The sequence below is a fragment of the Pristiophorus japonicus genome, chromosome 6 (assembly GCF_044704955.1).
Source record: "Pristiophorus japonicus isolate sPriJap1 chromosome 6, sPriJap1.hap1, whole genome shotgun sequence".
Taxonomy (NCBI): Eukaryota; Metazoa; Chordata; class Chondrichthyes; family Pristiophoridae; genus Pristiophorus; species Pristiophorus japonicus.
In genome coordinates, this window is record NC_091982.1 from 73,483,731 (window position 1) to 73,506,412 (window position 22,682).

At 47.1% G+C, this 22,682-nt stretch overlaps 1 protein-coding gene across 1 annotated transcript in view; it reads left to right on the forward strand.

Annotated features, from left to right (window-relative positions):
- The window catches only part of LOC139265692 (uncharacterized), a 139,120-nt gene that overhangs the window by 52,998 nt on the left and 63,440 nt on the right, over positions 1-22,682 (forward strand). The window contains exon 3 of the mRNA XM_070882939.1: positions 12,287-12,380. Coding sequence (XP_070739040.1) covers positions 12,287-12,380 — 94 coding nt within the window. The remainder of the gene's footprint in view (positions 1-12,286; positions 12,381-22,682) is intronic.

The following is a 22,682-nucleotide window of genomic DNA, read 5'->3' on the forward strand; positions in this document are numbered from 1 at the left end:
AGGCAGAGGAGAAAGAAATACAACCTCTGTCACAATGTTACAAGTTGAATTCAACCGCAACAACAGCTTGTATTTATATAGCGACTTTAGCATAATTTACACAAGCGTAATCAGACAAAAACGGAAGTGGAGCCAAATAAAGAGACCTTAGATGGGGCGATGAAAAGCTTGGTCAACTATGTTCGTTTTAAGGAGAGCCTTAAAGGAGGAGAGCGAAGCGGAGAGGTTTAGGGAGCGAAGCCTAGAGCATCAGGCCTAACTGGCCAAATGCACGGCCACCAATGGTGGAATGAAGAGAGTGGAGGATGCATAAGAGGTCAGAGACTGATGGTTCTCTGAGGGTTGTAGGGCCAGAGGAGGTAACAGAGATAGGGTGGGGCCATGAAGGGAATTAAATACGAGGATGAAACTGGGGGCATTTGGGGACCAAGAGCCAAGTCAGCAAGTACAGGCTTGATGGGTGCCTGGATCTTGGTGTAGAATACGATACTAGAAGCAGAGTTTTGGATGATTTGAAGTTTATAGAATGTGGGGGATGGAAGGCTGATCAGAAGAGCATTGCAATAGTCAATTCTGGAGGTGAGAAAGGCATGGATGAGGGTTTCATCAGCAGGTGGGCTGGGAGAGGGGCAGAGGCAAGCATTATGCAGAGGTGCAAGTAGGCAGTCTTTATGATGGAGAGGATATTAGGTCTGAAGCTCTAAGCTTGGGGTCAAATAGAATGTCAATGTTGCAAACAGTCTGATTCAAGCTAAGACAGTGGTCGGCAAGGAGATGAAAGCAGTCTGACAATACAGAGGCAGTGGAGGGGTCAAAAGAGGTGGTGGAGAAGTAGAGATGGGGGTCATCAGCGTACAATTGGAAATGACTGGATCATCAATACATGTCACTAGGGGCAGTATGTGGATGAGAAAGAGGAGGGGGCCAAGGATAGACCCTTGGGGACTCCAGAGATAACTGCAAGGCAGGAAAACAAGCCATTGCTGGAGATGCTCTGGCTATGATTAGATACGTAAGAGTGGAACCAATAGAGGGCAAACGCACAAAGCTGGACAGTGGAGGAAAGGCAGCGAGGGAGGATGATGTGGTTGACTGTGTCAAAGATTGCAGATAGGATGAGGAGGGGTGGTGCACCATGGTCACAGTTACTGAGGATGTTACTTGTGACATTGATTAGGGTCGTTTCAGTGGTGTGGCAGAGTCAGAAACCTGATTGGAGAGATTCATATATGGAGTTGTAGGAAAGATGGGAGGCAACATGTTTAAGGACTTTGGAGAGGAAAGGGAGGTTAGAGATCGGGTGGTAGTTTGAAAGGTCAGAGGGGTCAATGGTGGTTTTTTTGAGGGGGTTGATGAAGGCGGTTTTGAAAGAGAGGAATACAATCTCTGAGGAGAGAGAATCATTCATAGTGTCAGCTAGCATGCAAATCAGGAGTTGGGTGGTCAGAAATTTAGTTGGATGACATCAAGAGAACAGGAAGTAAGCTTAGAGAGGAAATGAGAGAAACTAGAGAAAGGCGCATGTTCAGGGCTAGGGTGGGGGCGATAAACCTTGGTAGTAGCTTGGCTTGATGGGAAGGAAAAGGAGGATTGTAGCAGAGGCAGTTGAATGGATGGTCTCAATTTTAGTGACAAGGAAGTCCATAAGCTTACACTTGTTGGAGGTGAGGGTGTAGGAGGCAGAAGAGAGAGGTTTAATTAGATGGTTGGTTATGAAGCTCAGAAGCTGGGGATTATCTTTGCTTTCCAGGATGATCCTGGAATAGTGTGTAATATGGCAGAGGAGAGTGAGGCCTGATAGTGCTTGATGTGGTTCATCCAGATCTGGTAATGGATGGTTAGCACTAAATACGCTCAAGTCTGTGCCCTCTGTTTTTGGAGCAAAGATGTGGACCATATCAGGGGGATGGCCAGCAAGGGAGAGAGTAAAAGAAGTATTGTGGCAAATGGAGGGCCAAAGGCTAGATGGCTGGGAGTTGTAAGTGACTTGGGGGAAAGTTGTTTACAGGCAGGATTGGATGCAGAAGGAAGTAGGGTTAGAAGAGGGTAGTGGAACGTGGATGGTGAGAGGCAAGAAAGGGGTTAGAAACAGCTTGTCTGTGAGGCCATAGAAATAGAGAAATATAACATAAATATAAATGTATTCATTGTAGTCCCAATTTTTCTCCTCTCAAGCTACCAACTCTTTGTGGGGTACAGATCCTAGATGCTGACAACCCTCCAGTACCTTGTGTAAGTAGTCATTGGTCATGTATGAGCCTAGAAAGTATCAATGGACTTTTTGGCTAAGTAGGAGGAACCACAGTTGATCATATCCCCACCCAACATTCACATACATGCACTTTCCAGAAGAGAGCCCTGGATAATAATCAACAGGAACTGTGTCAGTTTTTTCTTGCTAATTCAGGAATGCAGAGGTCAATTATGCTAGCCCAATTGAGTTCACCCTACTCAAGACAGACCAGAGATGGGACCTGATACTGTAGCCAATGTAACCCCACTTTTTAAAAAAGGAGGGAGAGAGAAAACAGGGAATTATAGACCGGTCAGCCTGACATCGGTAGTGGGTAAAATGATGGAATCAATTATTAAGGATGTCATAGCAGTGCATTTGGAAAGAGGTGACATGATAGGTCCAAGTCAGCATGGATTTGTGAAAGGGAAATCATGCTTGACAAATCTTCTGGAATTTTTTGAGGATGTTTCCAGTAGAGTGGATAAGGGAGAACCAGTTGATGTGGTATATTTGGACTTTCAGAAGGCTTTCGACAAGGTCCCACACAAGAGATTGATGTGCAAAGTTAGAGCACATGGGATTGGGGGTAGTGTACTGACATGGATTGAGAACTGGTTGTGAGACAGGAAGCAAAGAGTAGGAGTAAATGGGTACTTTTCAGAATGGCAGGCAGTGACTAGTGGGGTACCGCAAGGTTCTGTGCTGGGGCCCCAGCTGTTTACACTGTACATTAATGATTTAGATGAGGGGATTAAATGTAGTATCTCCAAATTTGCGGATGACACTAAGTTGGGTGGCAGTGTGAGCTGCGAGGAGGATGCTGTGAGGCTGCAGAGTGACTTGGATTGGTTAGGTGAGTGGGCAAATGCATGGCAGATGAAGTATAATGTGGATAAATGTGAGGTTATCCACTTTGATGGTAAAAACAGAGAGACAGACTATTATCTGAATGGTGACAGATTAGGAAAAGGGCAGGTGCAAAGAGACCTGGGTGTCATGGTACATCAGTCATTGAAGGTTGGCATGCAGGTGCAGCAGGCGGTTAAGAAAGCAAATGGCATGTTGGCCTTCATAGCAAGGGGATTTGAGTACAGGGGCAGGGAGGTGTTGCTACAGTTGTACAGGGCATTGGTGAGGCCACACCTGGAGTATTGTGTACAGTTTTGGTCTCCTAACCTGAGGAAGGACATTCTTGCTATTGAGGGAGTGCAGCGAAGGTTCACCAGACTGATTCCCGGGATGGCGGGACTGACCTATCAAGAAAGACTGGATCAACTGGGCTTGTATTCACTGGAGTTCAGAAGAATGAGAGGGGACCTCATAGAAACATTTAAAATTCTGACGGGGTTAGACAGGTTAGATGCAGGAAGAATGTTCCCAATGTTGGGGAAGTCCAGAACCAGAGGTCACAGTCTAAGGATAAGGGGTAAGCCATTTAGGACCGAGATGTGGAGGAACTTCTTCACCCAGAGAGTGGTGAACCTGTGGAATTCTCTACCACAGAAAGTTGTTGAGGCCAATTCACTAAATATATTCAAAAAGGAGTTAGATGAGGTCCTTACTACTAGGGGGATCAAGGGGTATGGCGAGAAAGCAGGAATGGGGTACTGAAGTTGAATGTTCAGCCATGAACTCATTGAATGGCGGTGCAGGCTAGAAGGGCCGAATGGCCTACTCCTGCACCTATTTTCTATGTTTCTATGTTTCTATGACACCAAGGGTCAGTTGAACTAAGCAGGGCACTCTAATTGAGCTTGGTACTTTGAGATAGCGTTGGAAAAAAAATCAGAATTAGCATTTACCTATAAATTTATCAGGAGAGCAGATCATTTTTAAAAAGATATCACTTAACTATTAGATAGAGTTAAATTCTATTTTTTCATGAGGTTGAGCAACATTGCCCCAGAATATACTTTGTCCCAATCTGCAGAATTCAGCTTCTGCCAAATTTTAGATATTAAATGGGAAGTTTATTGAATTTAAAGTGACTTTATTTTCTTTCTGTGCTACTTAGTCTTGATTGTAAATTGCGGAAACATTATCTTGTTTGTTCAGGTTTGAGCCAAACTTTATATATATATAAAGTGCATGCAGGGCAAACATTGAATGAGAGCAAAGACTGTCTTGCCATCTGTAATTGATGTCTACAGTTGTTTCCCTGTGCTTTAATAAAACATTAATTAAACACAGATCACACATTCCTGATTTACTCTACTTGACTAGAATGAAAGGATAAGGCAGAAATTTCCACGAGAGGAAATGAAATATTGCTGGTGGTGGTAAATGAAAATATCAGAAAACAATGGTGCTGGCTGCCATTATTTCTGGCTTTGTGGTGCCGGAGTACTTAGGGCACATATACAGGCCAGCAATGCAGTTTGTAGATTGTGCCTGTATGGAACATTCAAGAAAGACTTTGCAGAGTTGAATACTATTGTAAGTAATAGTACTTTTATGATATAAAGGTGGCATGAATAAAGTGCCAAGTGTTTTACCGCAGGAAGGGAAAACAATATCAAAATATGATTCAATAATGTCCACTCTTACAGCCTTGGTTGATGAAAGAGAAGGATTGGTAAGGGCCTAGGTATAACTTATCTGTCCATCTCCCCGCTTCTCAATGCAAAGGGATCTGAAGGCAGGATGAAAAAAACTATGAAAAAATTATTTCAATAGCACTTTTGACAAAAGTTGTCAAGGTATTGAGAACCTACGCCTGGCTATACCTTCCACCACTCAGACCGTCGTGGTGGCGGTGTGGCTCTCATCAGCAATTCACACCTTGGTCTGTCCCCCGACTCCTCCGGCACTTTCTCCTCCTTTGAGCATCTCACCTTATTCCACTCCTCTCACCTCATTTAAAATTCTTGTTCTCTACCGCCCACCCAAGTACCATAAATATTTTATTACTTTGATTACCGATATTTCTTCGCTAGTTTCCTCCCTCTGCACCGAAGGACTTCTCATCCTCGGTGATGTCATCCTCCATCTCAATTCATCATACCCTCTCTCCTCAGAGTTCACTAGCCTCCCGTTCTCCCTTAATCACTCTCTCCATGTAAACTCCCCGACCCATATTCACGGCCAGCCCCTCAACCTTGCTATCTCTCGTAGCCTTGCTCTCCCATCTTGTCAATCGCAGATAAGGCCATCTCTGACTGCCTCCTTGTATCACTCTACACCCATATCCCCCTTCCACTCACCTTCTCCGCCCCTCCCCACAACCTTATCTCCTTCTGTGTCTGCCCCGAGAAAAAACTCTCTCCTGACTCTCTTAACAACTGCACTTACCAACTCCCAACTGTCCAGCCTTTGGCCTTCCATTCACTATGGCATCTCTGCAGCTACCGATCTGCTCAATCACATCCACACCACCATCTTTGATGCCCTGGTCCCTGTTAAAGCAATACTCTCTCTCACCCTGACCGTTCCCCCTGGTACAGCCCTGATCTGCGCTCCCTTAAGTACAAGGGACATAGACTTAAGCGGATATGGCGGACAATTGGTTCAGCCATTCACCATCAGATCTGGCTGGACCACATAAAGCACTATCAGCTCCTGCTCTCGTCTGCCAAAATCGCTCACTATTCCAGAATCATTCTAGAATGTAAGGATAAACCCCGGCTTCTATTCTCCACTGCTAACCATCTTTTTAAACCCCTCTCCCCCGTCTCCACCCTCATCTCCGACAATAAGTGTGAGGAGCTCACGGACTTCTTTCTAAGATTGAGACCATCCTTTTGGCCGACTCTGCCTCTTCCCTTCCTTCCCCTAGCCCACTGGGCCAAACTTCCTGTAAGGAAGCCCCTTGCCCTATCCCTGACCTCACATCTTCTGTTTCTCTCCGATCTCCCCTCATGACCTTTCCGAACTCATTCTGTCCATGAAACCCACTTCCTGCTCCCTTGACCCTATTCCCACCAAACTGCTGACCACGCAACTTCCTTTTCTGGCTCCCGTGTTAGCTGACATTGTTAACAGTTCCCACTCCTCAAGTACTGTACCCCTCTCCGTCAAATCTGCTGTCATCACTCCTCTCCACAAAAGCCCAACCCTTGACCCCTCCATTTTTGTAAACTACCGCGCCATCTCCAACCTCCCTTTCCAATCCAAAGTCCTTGAATGTGTTGACGCCTCCCAAATCCGCGCCCATCATTCCCGCAATTCCATGTTTGAATCGCTCCAATCTGGTCTCCGTGCATGCCTCTGTACCGAAACGGCTCTCATCAAAGTCACAAATGACATCCTTTGTGACTGTGACAAAGGCAAACTATCCCTCCTCATCCTTCTTGACTCGTCTGTAGCCTTTAACATGGTTGACCACTCTATCCTTTTCCAACACCTCTCCACCGTCGTCCAGTTGGGCACTTGCCTGGTTCCATTCTTATTTATCTAATCGTAGCCAGAGAATCACCTGCAATGGCTTATCTTCCTGCCCCCGCAGCATTACCTCTGGTGTCCCCCAAGAATCTATCATTAACCCCCTCCAATTTCTCATCTAAAAGATGCCCTTTGGCGACATCATCCAGAAACACAGCATCAGTTACCACATGTACGCTGATGACACCCAGCTGGACCTCATCACTACTTCTCTTGAAGGTGGAAGATGCCTGTGCAGGGGTGCTTTTAACGTGGGGTGGCCGTTGCACACCGGCTACCACATGGGCTTAGCTGAGCAAGGTCTTGGTCCAGTGGCAAGGGGGTCCAAGATGACTGGAGACCAGGCACTGCTGTGTGAGCCTAGTTGCCTACAGCGAGATGCGGGCTATATGCTCGGCGCTGAGCAGCGCCCTTCGGTGAGATGTTGAGAGATTCGAGGCATAGAAACATAGAAAATAGGTGCAGGAGTAGGCCATTCGGCCCTTCGAGCCTGCACCACCATTCAATGAGTTCATGGCTGAACATGCAACCTCAGTACCCCATTCCTGCTTTCTCGCCATACCCCTTGATCCCCCTAGTAGCAAGGACTATATCTAACTTCTTTTTGAATATATTTATTGAATTGGCCTCAACAACTTTCTGTGGTAGAGAATTCCACAGGTTCACCACTCTCTGGGTGAAGAAGTTTCTCCTCATCTCAGTCCTAAATGGCTTACCCATTATCCTTAGACTGTGACCCCTGGTTCTGGACTTCCCCAACATTGGGAACATTCTTCCTGCATCTAACCTGTCTAAACCTGTCAGAATTTTAAACGTTTCTATGAGATCCCCTCTCATTCTTCTGAACTCCAGTGAATACAAGCCCAGTTGATCCAGTCTTTCTTGATATGTCAGTCCCGCCATCCCGGGAATCAGTCTGGTGAACCTTCGCTGCACTCCCTCAATAGCAAGAATGTCCTTCCTCAAGTTAGGAGACCAAAACTGCACACAATACTCCAGGTGTGGCCTCACCAATACCCTGTACAACTGTAGCAATACCTCCCTGCCCCTGTACTCAAATCCCCTCGCTATGAAGGCCAACATGCCATTTGCTTTCTTAACTGCCTGCTGTACCTGCATGCCAACCTTCAATGACTGATGTACCATGACACCCAGGTCTCGTTGCACCTCCCCTTTTCCTAATCTGTCACCATTCAGATAATGGTCTGTCTCTCTGTTTTTACCACCAAAGTGGATAACCTCACATTTATCCATATTATACTTCATCTGCCATGCATTTGCCCACTCAACTAACCTATCCAAGTCACTCTGCAGCCTCATAGCATCCTCCTCGCAGCTCACACTGCCACCCAACTTCGTGTCATCCGCAAATTTGGAGATACTACATTTAATCCCCTCGTCCAAATCATTAATGTACAATGTAAACAGCTGAGGCCCCAGCACAGAACCTTGCGGTACCCCACTAGTCACTGCCTGCCATTCTGAAAAGTACCCATTTACTCCTACTCTTTGCTTCCTGTCTGACAACCAGTTCTCAATCCATGTCAGCACACTACCCCCAATCCCATATTCTTTAACTTTGCACATTAATCTCTTGTGTGGGACCTTGTCGAAAGCCTTCTGAAAGTCCAAATATACCACATCAACTGGTTCTCCCTTGTCCACTCTACTGGAAACATCCTCAAAAAATTCCAGAAGATTTGTCAAGCATGATTTCTCTTTCACAAATCCATGCTGACTTGGAACTATCATGTCACCTCTTTCCAAATGTGCTGCTATGACATCCTTAATAATTGATTCCATCATTTTACCCACTACTGATGTCAGGCTGACCGGTCTATAATTCCCTGTTTTCTCTCTCCCTCCTTTTTTAAAAAGTGGGGTTGCATTGGCTACCCTCCACTCAATAGGAACTGATCCAGAGTCTATGGAATGTTGGAAAATGACTGTCAATGCATCCGCTATTTCCAAGGCCACCTCCTTAAGTACTCTGGGATGCAGTCCATCAGGCCCTGGGGATTTATCGGCCTTCAATCCCATCAATTTCCCCAACACAATTTCCCGACTAATAAGGATTTCCCTCAGTTCCTCCTTCTTACTAGTCCCTCTGACCCCTTTTATATCCGGAAGGTTGTTTGTGTCCTCCTTAGTGAATACCGACTGATGGCAGGCATTGGGATGGTCATTGAAAAAGGCCATCCGTCAGCTCAAGAACAACAAGGCATCGGGAACGGATGGAATCCCCGCTGAGGCACTAAAGTATAGCGGAGAGGCAATATTGGCACTAATGCATGACCTCATCACTCTCTTCTGGAAGGAGGAGAGCATGCCGGGACATCTCAGAAATGCAGTAATCGTGACCATCTTTAAAACAGGGGACAAGTCCGATTGTGGCAATAACAGAGGAATCTCCCTGTCATCAGCCACTGGGAAGGTCATCGCTGGAATTCTCAACCGTCTTCTCCCTGTGGCTGAGGAACTCCTCCCGGAGTCACAGTGTGGATTCCATCCACTACGGACATGATCTTTACAGCGTGACAACTGCAAGAAAAATACAGGGAACAGCACCAACCCTTGTATATGGCCGCCTTTGACCTTACAAAGGCCTTTGACACTGTTAACAGTGAGGAACTATGGAGCGCCCTCCTCCGTTTCGGCTGCCCCCAGAAGTTTGTCACCATCCTCCGCCTGCTCCATGACGACATGCAAGCCGTGATCCTGACCAACGGATCCACCACAGACTCAATCCACGTCCGGACCGGGATCAAGCAGGGCTGCTTCATCGCGCAAACCCTTTTCTCGATCTTCCTCGCTGCAATGCTCCATCTCACACTCAACAAGCTCCCCCCTGGAATGGAACTAAACTACAGAACCAATGGGAACCTGTTCAACCTTCATCGTCTCCAGGCCAGATCCAAGACCATCCCATCCTCTGTCATCGATCTACAGTAAGCGGATGACACTTGCGTTTGCACACATTCAGAGGCAGAAGTCCAAGTCATAGTCAACATCTTCACTGAGGCATACGAAAGCATGGGCCTTGCACTAAACATCCATAAGACAAAGATCCTCCACCAATCTGACCCCGCCACACAGCACTGCCCCCCTAGTCATCAAGATCCACGGCCCGGCCCTGGACAATGTGGAGCAATTTCCATATCTCGTGAGCCTATTATCAGCAAGGGCAGACATCGACGATGAGGTTCAACACCGCCTCCAGTGCGCCAGCGCAGCCTTCGGCCGCCTGAGGAAGAGAGTGTTCGAAGATCAGGCCCTCAAATCTGACACCAAGCTTGTGGTCTACAGGGCTGTAGTAATACCCGCCCTCGTGTATGGCTCAGAGTCGTGGACCATGTACAGTAGACACCTCCAGTCACTAGAGAAATACCACCAATGATGTCTCCACAAGATTCTGCAAATCCCCTGGGAAGACAGATGCACCAACGTTAGTGTCCTCGATCAGGCCAACATCCCCAGCATCGAAGCACTGACCACGCTCTAACAGCTCAGTTGGTCGGGCCACATTGTTCACATGCCTGACACAAGACTCCCAAAGCAAGTGCTCTACTTGGAACTCCTACGCGGTAATCGAGCCAAAGGTGGGCAGAGGAAATGTTTCAAGGACACCCTCAAAGCCTCCTTGATAAAATGCAACATCCCCACCGACACCTGGGAGTCCCTGGCGAAAAACCGCCCTAAGTGGAGGAACAGCATCTGGGAAGGCGCTGAGCACCTTGAGTCTCATTGCCAAGAGCATGCAGAAAGCAAGCGCAGGTAGCGGAAGGAGCATGCAGGAAACCAGACTCCCCATTCACCCCTTCCTTCAACCACTGTCTGTCCCACCTGTGACAAAGACTGTATTTCCCATATTGGACTATTTCAGTCACCTAAGAACTCACTTTTAGAGTGGAAGCAAGTCTTCCTCGATTTCGAGGGACTGCCTATGATGATGAGTTCTCTCGACCCCTCCACGGTCTCTAAATTGTCAGTCTGCTTGTCCGACTTCCAGTTCTGAACGAGCAGAAATGTTCTCCAATTGAATATTGGGAAGACCAAAGCCATTGTTTTCAGTCTCCAACACAAACTCCGTTCCCTCGCCACTGACTCCACCCCTCTCCCCAACTTCTGTCTGATGCTGAACCAGACTGTTCGCAACCTTGCTAACATATTTGGCCCTGAAGTGAGCTTTCGATCACATATTCACTGCATAACTAAGACCGTCTATTTCCATCTCCGTAATATCATCCATCTCCGTCCTTGCCTCAGCTCATCTGCTGCTGAAGCCCTCATTCATGCCTTTGTTACCTTTAGACTTAACTATTCCAACGCACTCCTGGCTGGCCTCCCACATTCTACCCTACGTAAACGAGAGGTCCAAAACTCGGCTGCACATGTCCTAACTCACATGAAGTCCCGCTCACCCATCACGCCTGTGCTCCCTGACCTACATTGGCACTGGATGTCGGACAAGCAGTCTGACAATTTAGAGACCGTGGAGGGGTCAAGAGAACTCATCATTAGCACCCGGTTAAGCAATGCCTTGATTTCAAATTTCTCATCCTTATACTCAAGTTCCTCCATGGCCTCGCCACTCCCTATCTCTGTAATCTCTTTAAGCCCCACAACTCCCCGAGGTGTCTGCGCTCCTCTAATTCTGCCCTCCCAAGCATCCCTGATTATAATTGCTGAACCATTGTCTTCTGTTGCCGAGACCCCAGGCTCTGGAACTCCCTGCCTAAACCTCTCTACCTCTCTTGCCTTCTTCAAGACTCTCCTTAAAACTTACCTCTTTGACCAAGCTTTTGGTCACCTGCGCTAATTTCTACTTATGTGACTCGGTGCCAAATTTTTAACGCATAATACTCCTGTGAAGCGCCTTGGGACGTTTCACTACGTTAAAGGTGCTATATAAATACAAGTTGTTGTTGCTGTATAACAATGGCCCAGATTTAGGGGTCAGTGGCAAAGAAACGGCGCTAGCCATTCACTAAACTTACACTTGCTCACAGATGTTCTGTCGGTTTTTGCACTGTAACTTGCAGTTGTTAGAGAGCCAAAACAGCACAGTGTCCTCGAAAGAGCATCTGGGACCCATGTGAACAGGGCAAGCAACACTGATGTCGAAAGTGCCCTATTTAGCGACACCCGTTAGCGCCTCCGGGGACTGCTAACGGTGCGCGAAAGAGTTTCTGCCTGGGGTCGGTGCTACCAGCTACCGCAAAATTGCGCGGGAGTTAGCAGAGCCAATACCACGGTAGCGCCATGCCCGGTGGCAGCACCCTGTGCCGCTGTGCAATCACGCTTATGTTACCCCTTCACGCTGCGCCTTTCCGCCCCCCAACCGACATTGGCCAGTGCCCCACGAAGGTGCCAGCGGCAGCGTTGCAGGTTGCGAACTGGGCAGATTGCGAGACTTCCACGCTGGGTGCAGGAAGTCCCGCCCCGAGCCAGTTACCGTCCCCAATTGGATCACTGGGGAATTTCTCCCCCTGTGTGTCTCCATAACCACAGATTGAAGAATCCTTACTGAGACACACATGCCCAGATATTTACATGCAGATGCATTGGAATCAGCGGGGATCTGATATCCCGCAGGAAACCTGGAAGTAAGTTCAACGCATCTGTCAGTGGCTTTTAAACTTGGCAACCTTATTATCATTTTATTTCCAGGTATGGCGTCCAGTGAGCGGCAGCAAACGTGATGACGACCCACATGATGCAATCTCAACTCCAGTATTTAAAGGGTCAAGCAAAGGTGCAATATGTAAGAGTTGGAGTTTGTAACCAAAGAAGAGGAAGTATGAGATGTGAATTGGCTAGGATAGACTGGCAAATTAGTTGATGGTGGATAGGCAATGGCAGATATTTAAAGATCACATGGATGAAATACAACAATTGTACATCCCTGTGTGGCGTAAAAATAAAAAAGCGAAGGTGGCACAGTCATGCCGAACAAGGGAAATTAGGGAAAGTGTTAAATCCAAGGAAGAGGCATATAAATTGGCCAGAAAAAGCAGCAAACCTGAGGACTGGGAGAAATTTAGAAATCAGCAGAGGAGGACTAAGGGTTTAATTAGGAAGGGGAAAATAGAGTATGAGAGTAAGCTTGCAGGGAACATAAAAACTGACTGCAAAAGCTTCTATAGATATGTGAAGAGAAAAAGATTAGTGAAGACAAACGTAGGTCCCTTGCTGTCAGAATCAGAGGAATTCATAATGGGGAACAAGGAAATGGCAGACCAATTGAACAAATACTTTGGTTCTGTCTTCATTAAGGAAGATACGAATAACCTCCCAAAAATACAAGAGCACCGAGGGTCTAGTGAGAAGGGGGAAATCCTTATCAGTCAGGAAATGGTGTTCTGGAAATTGAAGGGACTGAAGGCCGATAAATCCCCATGGCTTGATAGTCTGCATCCCAGAGTACTTAAGAAAGTGGTCCGAGAAATAGTTGATGCATTGGTGGTCTTTTTCTAACATTCCATGGACTCTGGATCAGTTCCTATGGATTGGAGGGTAGCTAATGTAAACCCACTTTTTAAAAAAGAAGGGAGAGAGAAAACACGGAATTATAGACCAGTTAGCCTGACATCGGTGGTGGGGAAAATGCTAGAATCAATTATTAAAGATGTAATAGCAGCACATTTGGAAAGCAGTGACAGGATCGGTCCAAGTCAGCATGGATTTATGAAAGGGAAATCATGCTTGACAAATCTTCTAGAATTTTTTGACGATGTAACTAGTAGAGTGGATAAGGGAGAACCAGTGGATGTGTTGTATTTGGACCTTCACAAAGTTTTTGACAAGGTCCCACACAAGAGATTAGTGTGCAAAATCAAAGCACATAATATTGGGGGTAATGTATTGACGTGGATAAAGAAATGGTTGGCAGACAGAAAGCATAGAGTGGGAATAAATGGGTCCTTTTCAGAATGGCAGACAGTGAGGTGCTGCAGGGTTCAGTACTGGGACCCCAGCTATTTATAATATACATTAATGATTTAGACGAAGGAATTGAATGTAATATCTACAAGTTTGCAGATGACACTAAGCTGGGTGGCAGGGCGAGCTGCGAGGAGGATGCTAAGAGGCTGCAGGGGGACTTGGACAGGTTAGGTGAATGGGCAAATGCATGGCAGATGCAGTATAATGTGGATAAATGTGAGGTTATCCACTTTGGTGGCAAAAACAGGAAGGCAGATTATTATCTGAATGGTGACAGATTAGTAAAAGGGGAGGACGCAATGAGACCTGGGTGTCATGGTACATCAGTCATTAAAGGTAGGCGTGCAGGTCCAGCAGGCAGTAAAGAAAGCAAATGGCATGCTGTCCTTCATAGCGAGGGGATTTGAGTAGAGGAGCAGGAACGTCTTGCTGCAGTTGTACAGGACCTTGGTGAGACCACACCTTGAGTATTGTGTGCAGTTTTGGTCTCCTAATCTGAGGAAGGACGTGCTTGCTATTGAGGGAGTGCAGTGAAGGTTCACCAGACTGATTCCCGGGATGGCAGGACTGACATATGAGGAAAGACTGGATCGGCTACGCTTATACCCGCTGGAATTTAGAAGAATGAGAGGGAATCTCATAGAAACGTATAAAATTCTGATGGGACTGGATAGGTTAGATGCAGGAAGAATGTTCCCGATGTTGGGGAAGTGCAGAACCAGGGGACACAGTCTAAGGATAAGGGGCAAGCCATATAGGACAAAGTTGAGGAGAAACTTTTTCACCCAGAGAGTTGTGAACCTGTGGAATTCTCTGCCACAGAAAGTTGTGGAGTCTAGTTCGTTGGACATATTCAAAAGGGAGTTAGATGTGGCCCTTACGGCTAAAGGGATCAGGGGGTATGGAGAGAAGGCAGGGGTGGGGTACTGAGGTTGAATGGCCTGCTCCTGCACCTATTTTCTATGTTTCTATATTTCAATAATGGATTTGGGATGGGCAAAGGCAGCACCCCATTTCAGTGATGCATCTTTTGATGTGCTGCTGGAATTTGAGGAGCCACAGAGATATACTCTTCCCCAGCAATGGGAGGAAGATATCTGCTGGTGAAGACAAGAAGGCGTGACTGGAGGTGGCCCAGGAGGTGAGCAACGGTCTGCACCTAGTCAGGACTGGAACCAATGTCCTAGGAGGAGTGTTTGCTAGTACTGTTGGGGAGGAGTTAAACTAATATGGCAGGGGGATGGGAACCAATGTAGGGAGACAGAGGGAAACAAAATGGAGACAGAAGCAAAAGACAGAAAGGAGATGAGTAAAAGTGGAGGGCAGAGAAACCCAAGGCAAAAAACAAAAAGGGCCATTTTGCAGCAAAATTCTAAAGGGTCTAAGTGTGTTAAAAAGTCAAGCCTGAAGGCTCTGTGCCTCAATGCGAGGAGTATTCGGAATAAGCTGGACGAATTAACTGCAGATAGCAGTTAACGGATACGATGTGGTTAGCATCACGGAAACATGGCTCCAGGGTGACCAAGGCTGGGAACTCAACATCCAAGGGTATTCAACATTTAGGAAGGAAAGACAGAAAGGAAAAGGAGGCGGGGTGGCGTTGCTGGTTAAAGAGGAAATTAATACAATTGTAAGGAAAGACATTCGCTTGGATGATGTGGAATCGGTATGGCTGGAGCTACGGAATACCAAGGGGCAGAAAACGCAAGTGGGAGTTGTGTACAAACCTCCAAACACTAGTAGTGATGTTGGGGAGGACATCAAACAGGAAATTAGGGGTGCATGCAATAAAGGTGCAGCAGTTATCATGGGTGACTTTAGATTGGGCTAACCAAACTGGAAACAATACGGTGGAGGAGGATTTCCTGGAGTGCATAAGGGATGGTTTTCTGGACCAATATGTCGAGGAACCAACTAGGGGGAGGCCATCTTAGACTGGGTGTTGTGTAATGAGAGAGGATTAATTAGCAATCTCGTTGTGCGAGGCCCCTTGGGGAAGAGTGACCATAATATGGTGGAATTCTACATTAGGATGGAGAATGAAACAGTTAATTCAGAGACCATGGTCCAGAACTTAAAGAAGGGTAACTTTGAAGGAATGAGGTGTGAATTGGCTAGGATAGATTGGCAAATGATACTTAAGGGGTTGACTGTGGATGGGCAATGGCAGACATTTAGAGACCGCATGGATGAACTACAACAATTGTACATCCCTGTCTGGCATAAAAATAAAAAGGGGAAGGTGGCTCAACCATGGCTATCAAGGGAAATCAGGGATAGTATTAAAGCCAAGGAAGTGGCATACAAATTATCCCTTGTCGATCGTCTCGGTACAAATTCTGGTGTGGGTGGGTTGTTCAGTTCTTCACTGGGCTGTTGGGCAGCCGGCCTTGCCAGGCTGCTGGGGATGATCAGTTTGGTTTCGTGGTCAACTGTGATGTCAGTTGCCACTTGTGAGTGTTGGAAGGTCGAAGTTGGTGGTGTCCTCTTCGGGTTGTTCGTAGCTGTTGGTGAACCGCAATTTGATTTGGTTCAAATGTTTTTTGTGCATTTGTCCATTGGTCAGTTTGACCTGAAACACCCTACTCCCCTCTTTGGCTGTGACCGTGCCAACGAGCTATTTGGGACCATGTCCATAATTGAGCACAAACACAGAATCATTGATCTCAATATCGCGTGTCAAATTTGTGCGGTCATGGTATACACTTTGTTGATGCCGCTTGCCCTCCACATGATCATGGAGATCAGGGTGGACAAGAGAGAGCCTTGTTTTAAGCATCCTTTCCATGAGCAGCTCAGCTGGGGGAATCTTGGTGAGTGGGTGGGGTCTGGTGCAGTAGCTGAGCAGTACTCGGGACAACCGGGTCTGCAGGGAGCCTTCCGACACACGTTTCAAGCTTTGCTTGATGGTCTGAACTGCCCGTTCTGTCTGGCCATTGGATGCGGGCTTGAATGATGCAGATGTGACATGTTTGATCCCGTTGCAGGCCATGAATTCCTTGAATTCAGCCCTGGTGAAGCACGGCCCATTGTTGCTGACTAGGACATCAGGCAAGCCGTGCGTGGCAAACATGGCTCGTAGGCTTTCAATAGTGGTCATGGATGTGCTTACAGACATTATTGCACATCCATTTTAAGTAAGCGTCCACGACAACCAAAAATATTTTGCCTAGGAATGGGCCCGCATAGTCTACATGGATCTTTGACCACGGTTCGGATGGCCATGACCACAAACTTAGCGGTGCCTCTCTGGGTGCATTGCTCAACTGAGAGCAAGTGTTGCACTGGTGCACGCATGACTCTAAATCTGAGTCGATGCCAGGTCACCACACGTGAGATCTGGCTATGGTTTTCATTATTACAATGCCTGGGTGGGTGTTGTGCAGTTCGCAAATAAATGTGTCTCTGCCTTTCTTGGGCAAGACCACGCGATTGCCCCACAAAAGACAGTCCGCCTGAAGGGACAACTCGTCTTTGCGCCTGTGGAATGGCTTAATCGCTTCCTGCCTCACCACTGGGACACTGGACCTGCTCCTATGGAGGACACAATTTTTTACAAAGGACAGTAAATGATCCTGGTTGGTCCAGGTCCTGATCTGGCGGACCGAAATGGGGGACTTCACGTTTTCAAATGCCTCCATGACCATGGGCAAGTCCACTGGCTGTGCCATTTCCACCCAGGTGGTGGGCAATGGTAGCCGACTGAGAGCATCTGCGCCGTTCTCTGTGCCTTGTCTGTGGCGGATTACATAGTTGCATGCCGACAGCGTGAGCGCCCATCTTTGGATGCAGGCCGAGGCATTGGTTTTAATCCCTTTGCTCTCCGAGAATAGCGATATGAGCGGCATGTGGTCACTTTCAAGCTCGAACTTGAGGCCAAATAAGTACTGGTGCATTTTTTTAAACCCGTAAACGTACCCCAGGGTCTCTTTTACAACAATGCTGTAGGCCCTTTCGGCCTTGGACAAACTCCTGGATGCATACGCAACCAGTTGCAAAATCCCCGATTCATTAGCCTGTTGTAACAGACACCCGACCCCGTATGATAATGCATCGCAAGCTAACACTAATTGTTTACATGGGTTATACAGGACAAGCAGTTTGTTAGAACACAATAGGTTTCTGGCTTTCTTAAAGGCAGCCTCTTGTGAATTCCCCCTTACCCAGTCATCTCCCTTACACAATAGCACATGTAGGGGTTCTAGCAGGGTATTTAACCCAGGTAGGAAATCACCGAAATAGTTAAGAAGTCCCAGGAACGACCGCAGCTCCGTCACGTTCTGTGGTCATGGCACGTTCTTGATGGCCTCCGTCTTGGCGTCGATGGGTCTGATGCCGTCTGCAGCGATTCTCTTTCCTGAGAATTTGACGTCCTGCGCTAGGAAAACACACTTCGAGCGTTTCAACCTGAGCCCCACGCGATCCAACCGACTAAGAACCTCCTCCAGATTCTTCAAGTGCTCCATGGTGTCTCAACCTGTAACCAATAATTCGTCCTGGAAGACCACTGTACAAGGAACCGACTTTAGCAGGCTCTGCATGTTCCGCTGGAAAATCGCTGTGGCCGACTGAATCCCGAACGGGCACTGGTTGTAGATAAACAGACCTTTGTGCGTGTTGATGCAGGTGAGGCCTTTCGAAGACTCCTCCAGCTCCTGTGTCATGTAGGCCGAGGTCAGGTCCAGCTTGGTGAACTCCAGCCAGGATCGCAAATAGGTCATCTGCCTTTGGAAGCGGGTACTGATCCTGCAGTGAAAAACGGTTAATCGTTACTTTATAGTCCCCGCAAATTCTAACCGTACCGTCCTCCTTGAGTACCAGGACAATTGGACTGGCCCAGTCATTGAATTCCACCGGCGCGATGGTGCCTTCGCATTGCAACCTGTCTAGCTTGATTTCCACTTTTTCATGCATCATTTACGATACTGCTCGAGCCTTGTAGTGGATAGGTCGCGTAACGGGAACCAAATGGATCTGCACTTTCACCCCCGAGAAGCTTCCAATGCCTGGCTCAAATAACGATGGGAACTTGCTTAGAACCTGGGTGCATGAGGTGTCGTCGATGGACGAAAGCGCTTGGATGTTGTCCCAGTTCCAGTGGATTTTCCCCAGCCAGATTCTGCCAAACAACATGGGGCCATCCCCTGGCACAGCGGGAGTTCGTGTACTGCTCCATCATAGGAGACTTTGACTTCAGCACTGACAATTATGGGGATTAGTTCTTTGGTGTAAGTCCTTTGTTTAGTATGAATGGGGCTGAGCTTGGGCCTGTGTGCCTTCTTTCCCCACAGCCTGTCGAAGGCCTTTTTATTCATTATGGACTGACTTTCCCCCGTGTCCAGCTCCATAGATATTGGAATGCCGTTCAGTTCAACTTTCAACATTATTGGTGGGCATTTCGTCATGAACGTGTGTATCCCGTACACTTCTGTCTCCTCTGTATGAGTTTCCAATTCAGCCTGATCCACTGTGGATCAATCTTCCTCTGCAACGTGGTGGTTTGCAGGATTTGCAGCTCGCTTGCACATTCATTGGAGGTGTCCCATTGTTCTGAAACCATTGCACGCATAGTGCTTAAAGCAGCATTGATGGGGCCGATGATCACCTCCGCAGCGCCAACAGGATGTTAACTGCCTCGCATTAACCGATGATGGCGAACTCTGGGTCAATTGAGCTTGGGCCATAGTAGCTGGCGTGTACTTTCTGCCATGTACATTTCTGCTCAAAACCGCCGTTACTTTATGCACAGTACTGGCCGAAACTTCTTTGTTCTGCAAAATCTGCTTGGTGTTGTCGCTGATGGACCTAAATGCCTGGGCTATCGTTATGGCTTTACTCAGATTCGGAGTTTCTACAGTCAACAGTTTGCGAAGGATTGTCTCATGTCCGATGCCCAGTACAAAAAAGTCTCTGAGCATTTGTTCTAGGGAATCCCTCAAACTCACAATGTCTGCGAGGTGCCTTAGTTCGGCGACATAGCTCGCCACTTCCTGGCCCTCCGATCTTTGACACGTGTAGAACCAATATCTCGCCATCAAAACGCTTTTCTTAGATTTAGGTGCTCCCGGACCAGCGTACACAATTCTTCGTAGGATTTCTCTGTTGGTTTTGCTGGGGCCAGGAAATTCTTCATGAGGCCATAGGTTGTTGCCCCACAGACAGTTAGGAGGATCGACTTTCGTTTGGCGGCATTCTCAACCCCTTCTAGCTCATTGGCCACAAAGTATTGGTCAAGTCGCTCCACGAAGGCCTCCCAATCGTCCCCTTCTGAGAACTTATCCAGGATGCCGAGTGTTTTTTGCATTTTCGCGCGGTTGTTCGTTACCTCGTCGCCAATTGTTATACTCATAATAAATGGTGAGACTGAGTACTGTGTATAATGGGACCTTTGGTGGTCAGGTGTGATGCATGTTACAAAGGGTTAAATACATAACAGATAGAGTGGCCAGCTCCATGGAACATCAAACGCTCCAATCAATTGAGTCCACAGCTGTGCAGACTCTGGATGAGAACATGTCTGCCACTTTAAATAGAATGGCAGCTACCTTAGCCTTGGCCTTACTGCGCTCCACTGATGTGCACCAAAATGGTCTCCATCGCAGTGGTAGCAGTGATGTGTGACTGGGCCATGAGAGGGATTTTCACCATGGGGGACATGGAAGTGGACACTCCACCCAAAGTGTATCCACTTCTCACATATTGACCCACCCCTCTGCCCCCGCAGTCTGTAGCCAACATACTGCCTCGTCTCCCGTTGGCTGAGTCTGCCCTGCACAGGTGTAGGTGGAGCAATCTTTGACGGGGCCCCCACTGGCTCAAAAACCCAAGGTTATCGGCCAAGGGCATCTCAGCAGTCAGAGAAGGGAGCTGAGCAGCCTACCTCTACTTCTGCTCAAGCTACAGGAGCTGCGCCTCATAGGAGCAGTATGAAAAGTAAGAATAAAGCTTTGTAGATGCACAAGGTTATGCACATGGCTGTATGATCAAATGTAATGTTGTTAAGTTTCTGTTGTTTAGTTAAAGCACATAAATATTATTCTTTTACACCACTTTCCCGTCTTGCCCATTCATGGTTGCTGGGTGGCGAGTCGTCTTTTAAGTTGTTTGATGATGAATGGGAAGACATGAATTGATGAGGACCAATGGGGAATTTGCAAGCAGTGGTTGGTTGTTTGCAGGACTGCTATGTATCAGTGGCATTGGTGGTGGGGGGTGGGCAGTGGCAAGATGAATGGCCATTACATATGCTTCTGACATGGGTCCATGGGTGCAACCTAAGTAAACCTTGCATTAATAAGGGCATCCCAGGCAGCTGGTGGAGCATTGCCCTCATCACCTTCCTCCTCCTCCTCATCTTCATCCTCCTTGGAATCGTCCAAAGAGGATCTGAGCTCTGCGCCTTGTTCCTCCTGTAGGTCCAATCCTCGCTGCTGCACAATGTTGTGCAGAACATAGCACACCACGACCATTCTGGGCACCATGACTGGTGCGTACTGAAGGGCCCCTCCAGATCTGTCTAGGCACCTGAAGCATGCCGATGGCTTGTCCTGTTACACATCTGATGATCATATGACATTTATTGTAACGCTGTTGGGCTTTATTGGTCAGATTTCTGACGGGTGTCATCAGTCAAGTTTGAAGTGGGTATCCCTTGTCTCCAAATAGCCACCCCTGAAGTCTGCTTGAAGGTCTGAAGACATCAGCAAGCTTTGGCTGTTGCAGGAGATAAACCTCATGGCTGCTCCCTAGGAATCTGGTGCACACCTGCAGAAGTATCTTTTTGTGGTTGCACACTAGCTGCACATTGATGGAGTGGAAGCCTTTGCAGTTGATAAATATTCCTGGTTCATCTGGGATGCCTGGATTGCCACATGTATGCAGATTATGCCCTGCACCTGTGGAAAGCCAGCCAGAGCCACAAACCCGAAGGCCTGTTCATTCTGAATGGCGTTTTCGCAAGCCCTGGAAGGATCCGGAGGCAAAAATGTTGAGGGCGATGTTGACTTTGACAGCTGCTGGTGAGTGGTTGAATGGCAGTTTTACACCACACTTGATTATACTCTCCACTGACTTCAAGGAGCTGGGTGTAGAAACAGCATTCAATCTAATCATGTCAGATTCCCACCGGGCAGGTTAGGTTCAAATTACTCACATAATGCCTAATATTACACTATATCACAAAAGAGTCAGCATGGATTTATGAAAGGGAAGTTTTGTTTGACAAATTTGCTGGAATTCTTTGAGGATGAAACGAACGGGATGGATAAAGGAGAACCAGTGGATGTGGTGTATTTGGACTTCCAGAAGGCACTTGACAAGGTGCCACATAAAAGGTTATTGCACAAGATAAAAGTTCATGGGGTTGGAGGTAATATATGAGCATGGATAGAGGATTGGCTAACCAATAGAAAACAGAGAGTCGGGATAAATAGTTCATTCTCGGGTTGGCAATCAGTAACTAGTGGGGTGCCACAGGAATCAATGCTGGGACCCCAACTATTTACAATCTATATTAATGACTTGGATGAAGGGACTGAGTGTAATGTAGCCAAGTTTGCTGATGATACAAAGATGGAAGGAAAAGCAATGTGTGAGGAGGACACAAAATATTTGCAAAAGGACAAAAATCAAAATTATTTAAATGGAGAAAAATTGCAAAGTGCTGCAGTACAGCAGGATCTGGGGGTACTTATGCATGAAACACAAAAGATTAGTATGCAGGTACAGCAAGTGATTAGGAAGGCCAATGGAATCTTGGTCTTTATTGCAAAGCGGATGGAGTATAAAAGCAAGGAAGTCTTGCTACAGTTATGCAGGGTATTGGTGAGGCCACACCTGGAATACTGCATACAGTTTTGGTTTCCATATTTAAGAAAGGATATACTTGCTTTGGAGGCAGTTCAGAGAAGGTTCACTAGGTTGATTCCAGAGATGAGCGGGTTGACTTATGAGGAAAGGTTGAGTAGGTTTGGCCTCTACTCATTGGCATTCAGAAAAATGAGAGATGATCTTATCGAAACATATAAGATTATGAGGGGGCTTGACAAGGTGGATGCAGAGAGGATGTTCCCACTGATAGGGGAGACTAGAACTAGAGGTCATAATCTTAGAATAAGGGGCT